Here is a 17,858-nt window from a genome sequence, read left to right on the forward strand (position 1 = left end):
AAGTATAAATTCTGTACATCCCTAAACCTGGCTGGGTTTTAGTTGTTAGTTGGAGGTTGGCTTTCTGATACCCCTCATTTCTCTGTTTGAGAAACTGTTTCCTATTTTAAAGTTGAATTTGTCAGGAATAAAATTTACTAATGAAATTGTGTGATGGGCAATGTGCTGCTTGTGAGCTTAACCCCTCTAGGCGTTACCCTAGAGTCACTTCTGCTCTTCTGCATGTCTCTTCTAAAACCACCATCGGTGCTGGGATCAGTGAGTGGCCAACTGTCATACATGGTCCCCAGACAAGCACGTTTTAAACTAATGAGTGGGTTTCCTTATGGGACTCTGCTTCCATCACTCCCACAAATTTCTTAGTTGCCTGAGAAAGCCGTAACTGGCTGGGAGGAGCCTTGTCCCTCTTCCTCCGAGCAAAGCTTTCATGCGATATCTTCACTTTTATCCCAACAGAGTCTGTTAAGGAAGCCAAATTGAGGAAGGATGTCAGGTCAGCTTCCTACTTAATCACCGCGTCCGAGCCTCCTTAGGGTCCTTCAGCTGAACAACGTCATCCCAGTGGTTCTCACCTGAGGGTAACCTCAGTGTCTTTCAATTGAGCAAATACAGGCACCTCTTCTGGAACCTAAGTTCAAGGATAACCTACTCCGCATAGTGAGGAGTTTAACAACCTCTGAATAAACTCAGGATCTTCAGCTAAGAGTGGGAGATCCGGTACCAAGAGAGACTCACTTAAATTTGTCTGGACTCACTGAGGAGGCAGACTGGCACAAGGGGCCCTGCTGGTGTCAATCAAGGTTCTGGATCCTTGTAGAATTCAGGCGAAGGAGAGAAGTCTGCTCTGGGTCTTCATGGTTGCCAAAACTGCTGCCAAAAAAAAAAAAAGGCACAACATAAGAGCTGTGAGTTGAGTTTAGTCTTACTGAGGTCTATAGCCCAGGAGACAACCTTTCAGATAGCTCTGAGAAACTGTCCCAAAGAGGTAGGGGAGGGGCCAGGATATGTGTGAACTTTTTTGCTGGAAAGAAACACATAGTTGAACATCAAACAATTACTGCTAATCACAAAGAGTAGACATTTCAAGTTAATGATTTAAGTTGTTTTCTATGTATGGGGAGATGCAAGAATCTAGGGTCATTGAAATATTTCCTTAGATATGAACCTTGATTATCTAGGGGCTGATATCCAAAGGACAGAATGCTTCCTGTTTTTCTCCATCCTGAATTCCCCTCAGGCTCACTGTCGGTGGGCTACGGCAGTGGCTAATGGCTTGATCTTTGTGGAACTGTAATTGCAGGCAACATTTTTTTTTTCCTTACATGAGCCACATATGTAATTTAAAATTTTCTAGGAGTCACATTAAAAAAAAAGTAAAAAGAAACAGGAGAAATTAATTTGAATATTTCATTTACCTCCAAACTACTTAAAATAGTATCATTTAAACATGTAATCAATATTCAGAATTATTAACAAGGCACTTTGCATTCTTTTTTTCATATGAAGTCTTTGAAATCCATGTGTATTTTACATTATAGCACATTGAATTTAGGACTAACCACTTTTCAAGTGTGTAATAGCCTCGTGTGGCTAGTGGCTACCATAGTGGACAGCACGGTTCTAACCAAACTCCAATTAATTTTATAGCCCTAGACACCCTACCCTGTCAGTAAGCATGCCGTTCCCTCAGTCAAGAAGGAGCTCCTCACCACCTCTCTCCGTTCTCCCCTAGATTTTCCCTGACTTTGAATGCACTCTACCTGGTATGTGATAAAGTGAAAGGGAAGAACCAAATCCTTTCATCTCTGAATATCCAGTGTCCAGTGAATATTTATAGAATAAGTGAATGAAACATCCTCAGCCATGGTTTAAATCCACAGGACACAGGTTGCTCAGCTGGAACCCCAGGACTGAATCAGGGAAACCCAGGACCCAAGGACAGGTTCAGGAAAGGGGAATAGGGTCCTGAAAATGAGTGACCTTGTTTAGTAACGGCTACTCACATGTGCATTACCAACTGCTAAGTGTTCCTAGTGGGGTTGAGTGGGTTGTGAACTGGGATTTGTAGGAAAACCTGGCTTTTTAGGGAGACCGGCAGCCCCTCTAATGGGTCTTTTGTAATCATTTGGTGGATCTGATCTCTGTCACTTGTGACTTAATTATGCTATTGTTTAGCTACACGGGAAAGACAGAACATTCCAGTAGCTCTGCCCCAGTATTGGATAGTCCCAAGGGTTCCCTCCAGACTGAGTCAGCTGTGTGCGTGCAAAGAAGGGGAGGGCATGCGGCCCCCCATTGGTCAGTGTGGACTGGCCTGGGGGTGGGAGTCTCTGAGATGGGGAGGCCACGCTGGGCAGTGCAGGGCCTGATTGATTGGACACACAATTTACAGTGGTACATTCCCCATGACTTTCACATATTCGTGAGTTCAGAATATTAGTGTTTTTGGAAAAAGATGGTGGAAGTTCCACATGTAAATAAAAAAATCAGTCTGGTTTAAGGAATGTAGTGCATTATTTACATTTTTATTAAGCTGTGGATGGATCAGCCCTGGAACAGGTCTGTTGACACGAAACTAATTTGCCTCATGATCCTGTTGCTTAGTGACCTACTTGCCTAAAATTGTGTATCCAATGGCTTCTGCAACCTTTTTGAGATTTTTCATTTTGTCTGGTTTCTTTTTCTATTTTGCCTACTATTTAGCATTTCAAGAATTTTTTTTTAATTAATTTGTCCAAGGGCTCTATCAACTAACTTTCATGTTTCTAACATGTATTTGCTGAATTTACAATATCCCATTAAACATCTTCTCCTTGACTTTCTTAGTTTTGCTGTTTGGATTGTTAATTTCTTTTATAAGGTCTTATTACTGCTTTGATAGTAAGGAAAAAGATGTGAGGGACAAATATTTCATAAGTGTTTTTTAATTATTATTCACTGACCAGTAAGTAATACTGGATTATAAAGTAATCAATATGTACAGTATCATATATAGCATTACCTTTAAAAGAGTAAAATATATTTTATATTATAAAAATAATATATATAAGCAGCAAAGTTGAAAGTACAGGAAAGTAAAATAAAAAAACTACTGCTACCCTCCATCACTGTCTCAAAGATAACCAGTGCTAATGGATAGATTCTTGGTCATTTTCGCATGGTTGTGTTTTACTTTTACATGGTTATACTGTATATACTCATGCATGTTCATGTACATACATGTATATTCTACTCACTTAATATTACATCAGAGGTATTTTCCCATGTATGTGTTAGTCGTTATACAAATATATTTTCGTGATGATAATATTCAAGAGATAGAGGAAATATATTACTATACTTAACCACTCTGTTCTTCTTGGACATGTCTATCAGTTCTCGTTCCATCCTTTGATTATCACACGGATTGAATGTTCTCCTCATGTTTGCCAACCGATTGTGTTTCCACATTCTTAGTTCTTGTCCTTTGCTGGTTTGCCTGTCTGGGTTCCGTCCGGTGTGTTCATGCCACTCCGTAAGCTTTTTATATAATACGATGTTAACCCTGTGTCACAATGGTGGCAACTGTTTCTCTATTGTTTGCATTTTTAATTTTAAAATTTATATGTAACCAAATCTATTCTTTAATGAACTTTTCTATCATTTCTGAGTTTAAAAAGTCCCACTTCCTTCAAAGGTTGATATTCAAGTCTATTTTCTTGTAGTTCTCTTTTTTTCACATTTAATTTCTTATGGATCTAATTGTCTCCTTACAATTTAGCCAAGATAGGAACTTAGTTTAAAGTTTCAAATGCTGTACTGTTATTCCTTTGGTCCTTTACTCAACTCTGAGCCAAGCTATATATATATATATATTTAAATACCAAAGAGATGGTACAAAAAATTTAAATGCCATGGTTTTTGTTTCCATTACTGTAAGAGGATGCTTATCTCTTTTTCTAAACCTGACTCACTCTACTCTGATAGGACCGTTTTTCTCAAAATAGAAACAGAAATAGCTTTAGATAAATCCGTTTTTTAAAAAATCAAAAGTGAGAAAAATAGAAAAAGATCTGCTTCTTATCCTGTACAAAAAGGTGGTGACCAGGTGGGTTTTAAATACATGTGGAGTCCTGGGTGAGCCAGCAGGGTCAGGGTAACACTTGGAGGACGGGGGACCATTTCCATCTTCAACAGTGAAGCTGTCTCTTATACATCGCCAACAAACATGGGCCACCGCCCACCCCCTACCCAGTGCTTTTTCTCCGAGTCCTGCTCTGGACTCTGGGTTTTCAGTCTTTCTCCTAGTTGACAAGGCAGTGGTGATAGAAAGTTCAGCAGCCCGCTGTTTAGACCCCGCCTTTGGCCGGCTTTCCTGCTCTGCCCTCTCTTCTGGGTCGTCCCATCCACTCTGACTGCACTTCACTTCCCTGCCATGCCCCGAGCTGCAGGCTGCTCTTTTTTTTTTTAAACATACACAAAGTTGGAAGAAGCTTTTTACTTATTTATTTATCTATTTTTGGCTTCATTGGGTCTTCGTTGCTGCGCGCGGGCCCTCTCTAGCTGCGGCGAGCGGGGGCTGCTCTTCGCTGCGGTGCGCGGGCCTCTCACCGCGGGGGCCTCCCGCTGCGGAGCACGGGCTCAGTAGTTGTGGTGCGTGGGCTCAGCAGTTGTGGCTCACGGGCTCCAGAGCGCAGGCCCAGCAGCTGCGGCACACGGGCCTACCTGCTCCGCGGCATGTGAGATCCTCCCGGTCCAGGGCTCGAACCCGCGTCCCCTGCATTGGCAGGCGGACTCCTAACCACTGCGCCACCAGGGAAGTCCAGGCTGCTCTTTCTAAACCGCCTCTGCAGCGCGTCATCCCCCGCCCCACCACAGTTTTCTCACCCTCCACTTAGGAAACACATCCTGTGCTGTCGTGCGATGCTGCCTGCCTTGCTCTTCCTCTGCCTCTGCCTGGAAGCCCCTCCACCCTCCCACCCCCGGGAAGCCTACTCCTTCCAGATTCAAGTGTGCTCCTGCCCAGTGTTCCCTCAGGACACCCATCCCAGTTGCCCCCCCCCCCCCCGCCCCCGACCTAGCACCTTGGGGTCAGCTTCAGAGCCCTTTCTACATGTGAGGTAGCCCTTTAAACAGCAGCCTGCTCTGCTCTGCTGTGGATTCTTCGAGGACAGGACCCAGGTCTTAACATCTCTCTATCTCAAGAACTTAGCACAAGCCCCCTCCTACATGATATTAGTAGCTAATGTTTCCTAAAGCACTTAGTATGTGCCAGGTAGTGTTCTAACTGGATGACAAGCTTATGTGGATTTAATTCTCACAACAACCCTACAAGGAAGGGATGCTGTTATTTCCATTTTACAGATGAGGAAACTGAGGCACAGAAGTTAGTAACGGATGAAGCCAGGATTGAATGCAAAGCCTGACAGTCAGATCTCAACCCAGACCCTACCCAGTGTGTTCAGTCACTTCTTATAGGAACCCTCAACAGAGAGCATTGGGTGAATGGAGAACAGAAATGACTTGGGACATTGGATTATATGGTGGTATTGAATGTATCTAATTTATCCAGCACCTCTGAGGAATTAGATATTGCAGAGATGTTAGTTTTCCAATTGATTAAAATTATTCCTTTTGGTTTCCTTATCTCAGGTGTATTTTTTGCCTTCTGTGATGGTGAGATTTTGCCTAAACATTCAGGAGATTAAAAATTCTTTTTTGTTTTAAAAAGTAAGAACTTCTTTTAAAAAAAGGTTTTAAATGAAATATCTCTAAAATCAATTATGTATTTTCCTGCCTGATTAAACAGTTCATGGGGCATAATCAACCTTTTCTTAGTGACTAGGGCTATCATTGTGATTAACAAATAGTAAACTGTATTCTGAGCCTGTGATGTCCTGGGGCCTTTGACATCAATCAGTAGGATTAATTAGTATCTACTAAGTACCAGGGACTATACCAGGCACTTTCAAGTATGGTTCCTTAATTAATTGTCTAGGCCTATGATTTTGCTTTGCCTTTTTGTTTTTTAATTTTGTTTCTATTTCTGGAAGCTTCTTTGGTCTTCTCCGATACTGTAAAGCACTAGTCCATCACTTCTTGCTCTCAGTCTGCTGTTCACCAGGACAGCGCCCTGCCTCTAGTTGACTATGGTTGATCAGCTATGGGGGAGATTTGGGTAATGAGACTTGTTGCTCTTGTTACTAAACTCCCTCTCCTTTTGCTGTGACCTCCTTAGGGTCTCCAGAGTGACAGCAGTGCTTGGAAGGGGAAGCCTTTTGGGTTTCCTCTGACTGTCACATGTTGTTTTGAGACGGAGGTCCCTTGCCATCCCTCCCCTCGGTTTTCCTGGCCTCTGCAGAGCTGGAGGCCACTCCTGACAGCCCTGTGGCACTGTCTTCCTTCAGTTAGATGGCTCAGCAAAGGTTGTGTGTCGGTCATGCCCGAGGACGGCTGGCGGCTGGGGGAAGTCACCTGGTTAGCTGTGAGTGACCTGACATGAACCTTTTGTGCCTGCCAAGGGAATGAAATGTTTTTGTGGTTCGGGAACCCTTGGCTTTGACTTTTTGAAGTTTACTGAGAAACCAAGTCAAATTACGAGGCAGAAAGCGATTGGAACATCCATGTGCAATTTCCCTTTAAAACATCAGGTTCTTACAGGGTAAGCAATAAAGAAAACATTTTAAAAGTCATCTTCAAAGTCAGTAAACATACATAGACGTAAACGAAGCAGGCTCTAGACTTGGAATTACTCAGGCCTCTAGGTGTATGACCTAAGGCTCAGTGAAAACAACAAAAAGTCTTGGGAAGGTCATCGATTTTCGTCATCAGTTAGAAAACTTGGCAGTGTTGGTCCCTGGCTTCTGAATCTGTGTTGAATCCCAGCTCTTGACTGCCTGGCCCAGCTTTCTGTGAGTGCAAGGAAACTGGCGTTCACCCTGGGGTCGCTTTTTCTACTTCTAGTTCCCTGGTGTGCAGCAGGGCTAAGCTGGTATCCTGGGCCCTGATTATACACAGCTTCTCCTGGAGAAGTCTGTCCTTTCCCCTTCCCTGCAGGGTGGCTCTGGGACTAGAGAGGGGGCGGGGCCCTCTCTGCAGGCACCTGCCTTGGCTCAGGCATGGATTTGCCTTTGAAATTTCTTCTTTTCCTCCAGCTTCTAACAAATCCCTTTGCATTCACTTAGGTGTAGACTCAAGGAAGACCTTGGACATGAAGTCAGGCTACCAAGAGTCTAACCCTGGGTCTGACACTTCTTGGTTAGTCCTGGGCAAGTTACTTTAGCTGAACCTCTGTTTCCTCATGGGTTATGATTTCTCTATGAGAGGGTTTTTGGTTGCAAGCAAGAGAAACCTCTAATTTAAGTAAAAAGAGCATGTATTGGAAGGCTATAAAGTGGGTTACAGATCCCAAGGAAACCTGTAAAGAAGAAAGGGGCAGGGGCCGGGGAAGCTTTAAAGACCCAAGTCACAGGAGCCCATGGGTCCTTATCTGTGCATCCTGGGAGAAAACGTCTGTCTACTGTGTTTTCCATCCTGAGGCTCTGTGCTCAGGATTCCGGGGCCAAGGAAAAGGAATTGGGTACCACACCACTGCCCAGTGCAGGAGAGGAAAGAAAATGAGGGCTCTGACCAGCAGAAAGGGGAGTGAGTATCTAACAACCAAACGTCCAGTGCAAACACCCCGAACTGCAAACTGCACAAGGCTTTTAACAAGTATTTGTACGTATTCCTCGCAAACTGGAAGGGCGTGGACTTTTTTTCTCTCATACTTATTTAGATTTGGCAATTGCTAGAGGCACTCATTGGTTTCATCCTACAGACATTTAGTAAGCACCTACTAGGAGAGACCATCTGATTCAGAGGAGAGAGCACTAGGCAAGAATTAGAAGCCTTGAGCTCAGGTTCTGACTCTTCCACTGCCCTGTGTCCCCATCTGTAAAAGTTGGACGAAAATACTTGCTCCGTGTGTGCCACAGGCTTGTCAGAAAGATTAAATGATATCAAATGGCATAGTGTGGTCAAACCCTTGGAAGAGCTGTACAAGTGTCAGATATTTATATGACCGTGTGTAGCTTGGTGCTAAGTACTAGAGAAGAACGAAGACTCATCTGCTTTTATGTATAGGTATGCATTTGTTTATTGTTTGCTTGTCTATTTTTATTTTAAAATCTAGAAAAGATTTGAAGCATACAAGTTTCTTAAGCTTATTTGCAATCTACGTGAGGCTTCAAGCTAATTTCTTCACAATCTAAATGATGTCGCTAAGCATTTTATAACTGAGTGCCAGTCTCCATGGGTGTTCAGGGATGAGAAAGCCCACGTGTGGCTGTGGTTGGGAAAGGCCTCCGGAGGAGGTGGCGGGTAGCCCCGCTGCCTAATGCCTTCGTACCTTTGTCTACATTAGCTCTGTTCAGTCGAAATATAATGTGAATCACATATGTCATTCCAGATTTTTCTAGTAGCCACATTAAAAAAAATAAAAAGAAACAGATGCAATTAGTTTTAATGATATATTTTTAGTTTACTCATTCTGTCTAAAATAGTATCATTTCTGAATGGATAAAGAAGATATGGTACACACACACACACACACACACACACACACACTGGAATACTACTCAGCCATAAAAAAGAACAACATTTTGTCATTTGCAGCAGCGTGGATGGACTTGGAGAGCATTATGCTAAGTGAAATAAGAGAAAGACAAATACTGTATGATATCACTCATCTGTGGAATCTAAAAAATACAACAAACTAGTGAATATAACAAAAAAGACTCACGGACATAGAGAACAAGCTAGTGGTTACCAGCAGGGAGAGGGAAGGGGGGAGGGGCCTTATAGGGGTCAGGGAGTAAGAGGTACAAACTATTAAGTATAAAATAAGCTATAGGGATATATTGTACAACACGGGGAATATAGCCAATATTTTATAATAACTATAAGTGGAGTATAACCGTTAAAAATTGTGAATCACTGTATTGTACTGTACACCTATAACTTATATAATATTGTAGAGCAACTATGCTTCAATTTAAAAAATAAATAAAATAGTATCATTTCAACATGTAATCAATATATATTTTTTTTTTGGTACTGGTTTTGAAATCTGGTGTGTATTTTACCCTTACAACACATCTCAGTTCCAATTAGCCACAGTTCAAGGGTTCAGTAGACACAGGGCTACCAGGTGAGACAACACAGCCCTTGATGAAACAGGAAGAAGAACAGGTAAGCAGCAGAGAAGGAATGGACATGGCAATTTAGTGAGCATCTACTATGGACCAGGCAGGCTCAGGACTGGCATGAGGCATATTTGATGGACAAAACATCAGTCCTGTTTTTATGTAAAATTTTGATATTTTGTTCATCATGAATTTTTAGCATTAATTTTGATTTTTTAAAATTGCATTGAAGTATTATTTATTTTGATTACTGAGTGTTTGGGCACCTCTTACATTTTGTACCCAAGGCAGGGGCATCACTTCCCTCACCCTAGTCTCAGGCTTGGCACCAGACACTTCCTACCAACTTTGCCAATACCTCATTTGGGGGCACTCACAGGCACCAAGCTGAAATGGATATCAGAACCAGGAGTGAACTCCTCTACTTGACTAAACCTTAGGCATTCGTTTTGGTATATGGATTTTTAATTGAATTCAACTTAGAAATAAAAAGACATTGGTAAACACATTGAAATTGAAACTGAATCTATGAGCTGAAAAATTTGAAAATATTTTGGGACCAAACTATAACCCAGGAGAGAGTTCACTGGCTTTGATTCCCTAGTTAAGGTGACCCTTGACCACTGCATTTCCCAAATTATGGGGGGAAGGAATGAAAACAACACTTTTTTTCCTCTCTCCAGGGCCTCATTTCCTTTCCACATTATAGCTTAAATCTCCAGTGTTTAGGGGGTCAATATCTGCAGTCTCTCCCAATATGGGTTGTATTGGGAATGTTATATTGAAAATAACTTTGATGCAGAAAGAAAGGAAAAGTATTACTTAGTAAAGTGTTGCCTATTTTCAAACGAAATCCTTTTCTTTTAGGGAACTCAGAAACAAAGAAGATATTCAATTTGGAGATAATGGAACAACAATATCTGCCGTGAGCAACAAGGCCTATGTTTTTGAACGAGATAAATCTGTTGGAGACCCTAAAATTGACTTACTTAGAACATTAAATATTCCTGCATTGGTAAGTAGGCATTTTAAATCTCATTATTGTGGATTTTAGAAGAAAGGAAAAAGCTAAGTTAAAGCCATTATGGTTTTACCTTTAGGAGCTATTAAGTTATATATGTGTGGGTGTGTATATACATATATATATTTTTTAAATGTTTATATATATATGTGTGTGTGTATGTATATATTTATATTTTCCCCCCTTCTTTAAAGTTCATTTCAGACTTTTTTTGAGGTCTTTCAAATGCGGTCTTTTCAAATGGTGACAAAATGTAAGTTTTAGGATTTTTTTCACGGTTTCTTCCCGTGTGTTCAGCATCAGCACTTGTGGATTTTGGAAGGTAGCTGATAATTTTTTAAATATTTATTTACCCCTTGTTTTGGTTCAGAAACTGTAGCAATAGAACTCGCATACTACTTCTTAATTTAGCTTTCTATCTTGGATTTTTTAATTCTCAAAATATATATTGACTCCCCCCCCCCCCGCCCCGTCCCCTTTTCAAATAGCAGAGACTGGGCTGTTGATTACAGCCTAGCATGATTTATTGGGCTCTGTTTTTAATGTCAAGTCCAGCTAATAAAAATACATGAGGCCCAGGAGACTTCTTCTGTCCCCTCTGAGGTTCCCACTCCAACTCCTGGGTGACCGCTACGTATGCAGCTGGACACTTATGGTGGACCCAGGACCTGGAAAGTATTAGGTCCCAGGTCTGGCCCTGCCCAGCTGGCTAGTCGGGCAGAGTTTATGGGGACCCAGCCTCTATCCCTGATCGGGAGGAGGATGGTGCCACCTTGTGGCTAAAGATGCCAATATATCGCAGGAGTTTTTCCCCTTCCGTGGTGTTGGGAGAACTCTGGGAGTTGCGAGTGAGGATGTTAAGATGACAGTTACAAAACGTAATACTGAGAAAGGACAGTAACTGAAGAGTCCTATTCTTCACACCCAGCCAGAGAGGAGCTCTTTGGTTAACCTCTCAGCTATTTGATCTCAACATTTACATTTAAGTTTGCAGCCCCCTTTGCTGAAGGGGCGGTAGGAGACTGGGGTGGGGACACTGCTATCTGAATGTGCCTGTGCTCCTCAGACCGCCATGGAATGGGCCCAGCTACCCTTCCTCCACGAGCTCATCGAGGCCCTGTTGAAGGCCTATCAGCAGAAGCTCTTTGTGACCCACACAGTGGATGAATTGCTCTGGGGCTACAAAGATGAGATCTTATCCCTCATCAACGTTTTCAAACCTGACATCTCTCCCTATTTTGGCCTGTTCTATGGGGTAAGTCCATTTTTCTTCTCAGAGATTCTTTGTTCAGCTGAGGAGGAGGGCATTCCAAGCCAGATTTTATCTTCACTTTGGGCTTCTTCTGGGAGAAGACCAAAGTTGGTTGGAATTGTAGATCTCTTGTAGAGTATGTGAAAAATAACAAAGTGCTTTAGTAAGGGAAAAAAAAAAAACTTCTCCCACAATTTCAACATGCTACCAGTGCTGACTTTGAATGAGTGTCACTATGAAAAATATATAGAGTGTGCTGTACCGTTAATCAGGTGCAGTCTTTCAAAGTGTCATAAATTTCAGTGATCAATGCCGAGTCTTGTTTTGATGACTTGGAGACTAAACCCATGGATGAGTCTGACAGAGGCAAATAAGAAACTAAATAGGGATGTGATAGTCCATTAGGGGTGGGAGCTACTTATTAGATTTTTAGACATCTTATTTGTGAAAGAGGCTGGATAATTTGAAACTCTATGTGTCCCTCGTCTATGATTTCTTTTGTTTATAAGTGGAATTTTGTATCATTTTTTGCAGATTTGATTTACTTTGGCTTGAACCCCAAAATACCAGCATTCAAGTAATTATTATTCAAAGCATATGTTATTGCTGCCTGAGCTTCAAATGAATTAAAATTAAAAGCAATTAAAAATCTATCCCCCCCCCCCCAAAAAAAAAAAAAACTTGAGTAAAATGGATAGTTGGAAGGTTGGTAAATGACAAACTTAAACTCAGGAAGAGAGGTAGGTTCGGGACAGGATATGGAATTGTGATGAATTTCCCCATCTTTAAATTTGTGGTTATTCTCTGGGTCTAACTACTGGAGAACTTCACCCTCATCATGTAATCTCTTAGCATTTCAGTTGCTTAGTGGTAATAATACTGCCCCTGTACCTTCAGGGATATATAAAACTTAAAAACTGTTCAAACGAAATGGTAAACAACTTTGAAATATTATCTTCGCAAGAGGAGGGTGGTCCTAGGAGTAGGGTCCCACCAACCCTAAATCCTTCACTCTGGGCAAGCAGACCCAATAGATGTTCCCTAGAAGCTTCCGTCTGACAGGAGCCAGCTTCCACAGGACCAGAGGAAGCACCGATTTCTTGTTAAGCTGTGACTAGACTCCCTTCTAGAAATAATTTCCGGGAAACTTCCTGCAGAAAGATACAAAGGTTTCCTTAAGCCCCCTTTGGTCCCAGTGGCTACCATCCATCTGCCAAGTGGATCCTGTTCCTAATACCTCAGTATTTCTCTGATAACTTTCATTGTATGGCTTGCTTTTTGTTTTTACACTGACCTCATCAAACTTATAACTAATATCCTTAAACACCTGTTAAAAATGTCACTCACATTTACAGACAGATTTAAAAATTGGCACTTTTGCTTTCCCGTGGCAAGGATGTGTGGTTTCACTTTATATATTTTCTCTCTCTGCCTCTCCTTGCAAGCACCACGGTAGCTCTACAAGGCCCTGTTAGTGAAAAGCCCTGGCATTGCTCAGTTAGATTAGTACCTGGTGTAGATTTCCCACATGCAGGAAAAGAGCATGAGACTTAGACTCAGAGGGCCTGGATTTGCATTCTGACTTTCTCGTTTAATAGCTGTGGGACTTTCCTGAACCTCAGTTTCATCATTTGTAACTTGAGGCTAAAGGTATCTACACTTCAGAGTTTGCTTGGAATGGCCAAATGAGAGTCCATGAAAGTGCTTTGCAAACTATAAGTTGCAACACATTTTAGGAACCATTATTCTTTTTCCCCTCCATGACTGGCTCAAAGTAAAGACCCTGAATTAATATGAATGACTGGTATATGCTTCCATTTTGGAGCCAAATAAACTGTCTCTAGTGTTGTTGGTAAGAAGGCAAAGGTGTTTTTTGTTCAGTTTTTCATCTGCTCTGGCCAATCCTGACTGTATCTCCAGCAGCACAGAGGTCCATACTTGGGCCGTCATTCATTCCAGACCGGGACAGACCGCGGGCTTGTGCACCTCACTGGCACCTCCTGCTCTGCACCCGTCTGAGCCCGGCCTCAAATCTTTCCTTAATCCCAGTGGCGTCTGCCACATTCCCCTCTGATCCCCTAGGCCTGTGTGCCCGTTCCACCTGCTCCAATACACATTGTGATGAAAAAAGAAAACCTTGTTTAAGGCCGTTGAACACTTTTCCTTCAAAGACTTTAATGATGAAACAGCCAAACAATTAACGGTGCGGGACAGGGTGTGTGAGTGAGTAGGATGAGGTAATACAGACAGCGTGTTGGCACAGAGCTCCTGAGAACAAGGGACCTGGCTGAATATCAGGTGTGCTCTTATTTGCATACTGGAGAGCCAATCAGCAAATCTTTACCCGTTGATTTTAGGGTACCTCTGTTTTCCTTGGCATAAGAGAGTTGAAGCACCTCCCAGTGAGTGTGGGTTCTTGGATGTCTAAAGCGATGGTGGCTGGGGAGTGTCCTTGAGAGGTCAGCCAGTCCAGCCAATTGTACTGGGAGGATGGATTATGCATGTAGTACGCTAGTGGTATGAATGTTTTCTTATTCTCAGAACATTTCTCAACCTCCTGCAGTAATATGTTCCTTGTATTCAACCCACAACCCTACTGCAATAACACAAAATCTATTTATTCCTGCTTGTTCTCAAATAACAAAAGTTCTAGCAAGTAACAGGGAAGCATTGACATTCAGTGTCTGACTCTTGGGCCAATAACAGCTGGGGAGAACTCTTGGAGATACTCTGAAATATTTAAATGCTTAACCACTTAGCTTAACCCACATCTGAGTTCATTGGAGAACTTCAGGAAGTAACACAAGCATTTTTTAAATTTGGTGGTTCAGCATTTTTTTTATGTGAATTTGCTTCTAAATTGTTGTATGTCCATATTGTTGCCCTTAAAGAGGAATCCTTTCTCATATCTTAAAGTCGTGTAAAATTTCATATGTGGAACACAACATGACTATTATGTATGTGGACCATGTTGTTATATTGACATAGTTGGTGAAGTAGTGTTAAGTGACAAAAAGAAGAACCCAAGTAGGCAAAAAATTGAAAAGAGAATTCACAAAGGGTATGAATGTTTTTTTAAGGAAACTGACTGAATGAAAAAAGAGTTCAACCTCAGTGAATACAGAAATGCAAAAAGAGATAAGAAACCCCTTTTTTGTTGATCCAATAAGCAAAGTTTAACAAAAGGCATTTGGGGAATGTAAACTGATTTATCTTGCTGTTTCCACTGGGTGACCTTGAGCAACTTGATACTATGTTTCAAAAGTTTAAAAAATGTTCATGTTCTTTTATCTGGCAATTTCACTTTTAGTGGTCTATTTAGAAAATAAAAGCAGGGGAAAAGTTTTTAGTCATAAAGATATTCATACGTTATTTATAGTAGCAAAACAATTCAACACTAAATATTCAATAATAAGAAAATGGTTAAATTATTTACACATAATATTATGGAGTCATTAAGTTGTACCTAGGAAGAACTTTTGATAATACAAGAAATATATTAGACACATAAGTAAAGAAATTGTATATGTGTATACACAATTGTATATATGTATAAAAATTGTGTATGGCAGATACTGTATGTGTATGTTATATATAATATATCTTAGTTCTACAAACAAATTTTGTGTAGAAAAAAGACTGAAAAGAAACAGACCAAAATACTAAAAAATAAATACATGTATGTTGCTTCTTGAAGTCCTCCACTTAACTCAGATGTGGTCTAAACTAAGTGGTTAAGCATTTAAATGTTTCAGAGTAACCCATGCTATTTCCCAGAAGTCAAAGCTCCATCCCAGATGAAGAACTTGTAAGAATGTACAGTGTGTCTGTCTGTGCCATTAAGAAGTGTAATTTGGAAAGAATATACAGCTCAAGAAAACTTTAATTGAAAAATGGGATTATATTAATACCACTTTTTTCCTATTCAAGTATAATTGGGTCCTGGCCCTGGATTTATGCTTTTTTATTTTTTAATTGAGATATAATTCTCTTAACATAAAATTCACCATTTAAAAGTGTACACTTCAGTGTTTTTTAGTATATTCACAAGGGTGTGCAACCACCAACACTATACAATTCCAGAGCATTTTAATCAGCATCCCCCCCCCCCCAAAAAAAACACAACCTGTTAGCAGTCATTTCCATTCCCCCCTCCCACAAGCTCCTGGTAACCACGAATCTACTTTCTATCTCTATGGATTTGCCTATTCTGGACATCCATATAAATGGAATGAAATTCATATGAAATCATATAATATATGATGTTTTGTGTCTGGCTTCTTTTATTTAGTATAATGTTTAGAAGATTCATCCATGTTGTAGCATGTATCAGCACTTCATTCCTTTTTATGGCTGAGTAATATTCTATTGTATGGATATACCACACTTTGTTTATCCATTCTTCAGTTGATGAATATTTGGTTTATTTCTACTTTCTGGCTACTATGAATAATGCTGCAAATGAACATTTGTGTACAAGTTTTTGTATGACCATTAGATATAAACCTTGGAGTGGAATTCTCTTGGGTATATCCATAGGAGTAGAATTTTGGAGTCATCTGGCAACATTATGTTTAACTTTTTGAGGAACTGCCAAACTGTATTCCACAGCAAGTGCAACATTTTACATTCTTACCAGCAATGTAGGAAGGCTCTAGTTTCTCCACATCTTCACTAACACTTGCTCTTGTCCTTTTTTTTTAAATTGCCATCCTCATGGGTATGAAGTTGTATCTCATTGTGGTTTTGATTTGCATTTTTCTAATAACTGACAATATTGAGCATCTTTTCATGTACTTATTGGCTATTTTTATATTTTCTTTGGAGAAATGTCTCTTCAAATCCTTTGTCCATTATTTAATTGGGCTCATACTTTTTAAAACCATAAAGTAATAATATGGTTAATATGGGATTTAGCAAAGTAGTTACTCTATTCCCTAGTTGTGGTTCAGTCTCATGAGGCAATTAGGCCCAACTAGGGTAGTTTCATAAAGATTAAATGTGTTAGTTACTGTATCAGTTAGGGTTGTCTAGAAAGACACAATCAATGGAGATCTATATATCTGTTGAGGAATTTATATTAAGGAATTGTCTTACGCACTTGTGGGTCCTGGCAAGTGGCAAGTCTGAAATCCATAGGACAGGCCGGCAGGCTGGAAGCCCAGGCAGGATTTCTATGTTTCAGTCTTGGGGAGAGAACTACTTTTTCTCCAGGAAACCTCAGACTTTGCTTTTAAAGCCTTCAACTGATTGAATGAGCCCACCCACATTATCAACAGTAATCTCCTTTACTGAAACCGAACTGATCACATCTACAAAATACAGCAACATCTAGAGTATTGTTTGACCGAACAACTGGGTACCATAGCCTAACCAAGTAAACACATAAAATGAACCATCACAGTTACCATCAATGACCATATTCACTTATTTTCAGAAAAATGGGACTAATGATGGAGACTATGTTTTTCTAACTGGAGAAGACAATTACCTTAACTTTTCCAAGATTGTGGAATGGAATGGAAAAACGTAAGTCTAATGATTTATTGGTGTAATTATTTTTTCAATTTTCATTTAATTGAACGTCCACTTCTGCTTTATTTCAAAAAAGTTTAGCACTATCATTTTTTGGATGAAAAATCTATAAATTAAAAAAATCTATAATTATGTAAAATATCCTATAATATAAATAATATAGTTTAAATATGTAAAATTATTATCTTGTAAATCAAGATTGGGGTAAGATACTTCACAAATTAAATATTAATGATAGGTAGGTTTCTCATGGTTAGTCATGAATCACAAGCCAATGAAAAGTTTTGGTCTTCCACTTAGTCATTGAATGATATGTAGCTGCAGCACAAATACTTCTCAAATCACTGCTTGTTTTTGGGGAAGGAGAGAGGTTCTCTTTTTTATTTAATTTAGTGATTCTGCATTGTTTATGTATTTTTTTTAAGATGAAATACATTTAAGTTCAGCATTACAGCATTTCAAAATATTTTTAATGTTTATAATTTATAAACAAACTACCTCCAAATAGGGACTGAGGCAGCTTGCAATAAAGCCACACATAAAGCAGAATGATTTTTTTAAGTCATAGAAATTAGAAATCTTCGAGAGAAAAGGAGGCTAATTCTTCAGGAACTATGGTAAGAGGAATTTTGTTCTTGAACATTAAATTTACTTCACAGCTTCCCAGAAATACAGGCAAGAAAACTGGCGTGGAATATTATCTGCACAACTTTTCTGTAAAGCAAAAACTGTTTTTAAATTTTAAGTTTATTTAAATTTTTTAAAACACACATATCCAGGTACATACACATACATTGGCGCATGCATGAGGGCGCGCATGCGTGCACACACACACATTCCCAAGAATAAGGACCCTAAAAGAATATGAGAAACTGGCAATAGTATT

General features: G+C 40.2%; 1 protein-coding gene across 2 annotated transcripts in view; it reads left to right on the forward strand.

The window, feature by feature from the left end:
- The window catches only part of SCARB2 (scavenger receptor class B member 2), a 68,079-nt gene that overhangs the window by 30,440 nt on the left and 19,781 nt on the right, over positions 1-17,858 (forward strand). For both annotated transcript variants that reach the window (XM_007165566.2, XM_057546681.1), the window contains exons 3-5: positions 10,032-10,179; positions 11,252-11,440; positions 16,875-16,966. In XM_007165566.2, the coding sequence (XP_007165628.1) occupies positions 10,032-10,179; positions 11,252-11,440; positions 16,875-16,966 (429 nt within the window). The remainder of the gene's footprint in view (positions 1-10,031; positions 10,180-11,251; positions 11,441-16,874; positions 16,967-17,858) is intronic.

This window comes from Balaenoptera acutorostrata, chromosome 5, assembly GCF_949987535.1.
Source record: "Balaenoptera acutorostrata chromosome 5, mBalAcu1.1, whole genome shotgun sequence".
NCBI lineage: Eukaryota > Metazoa > Chordata > Mammalia > Artiodactyla > Balaenopteridae > Balaenoptera > Balaenoptera acutorostrata.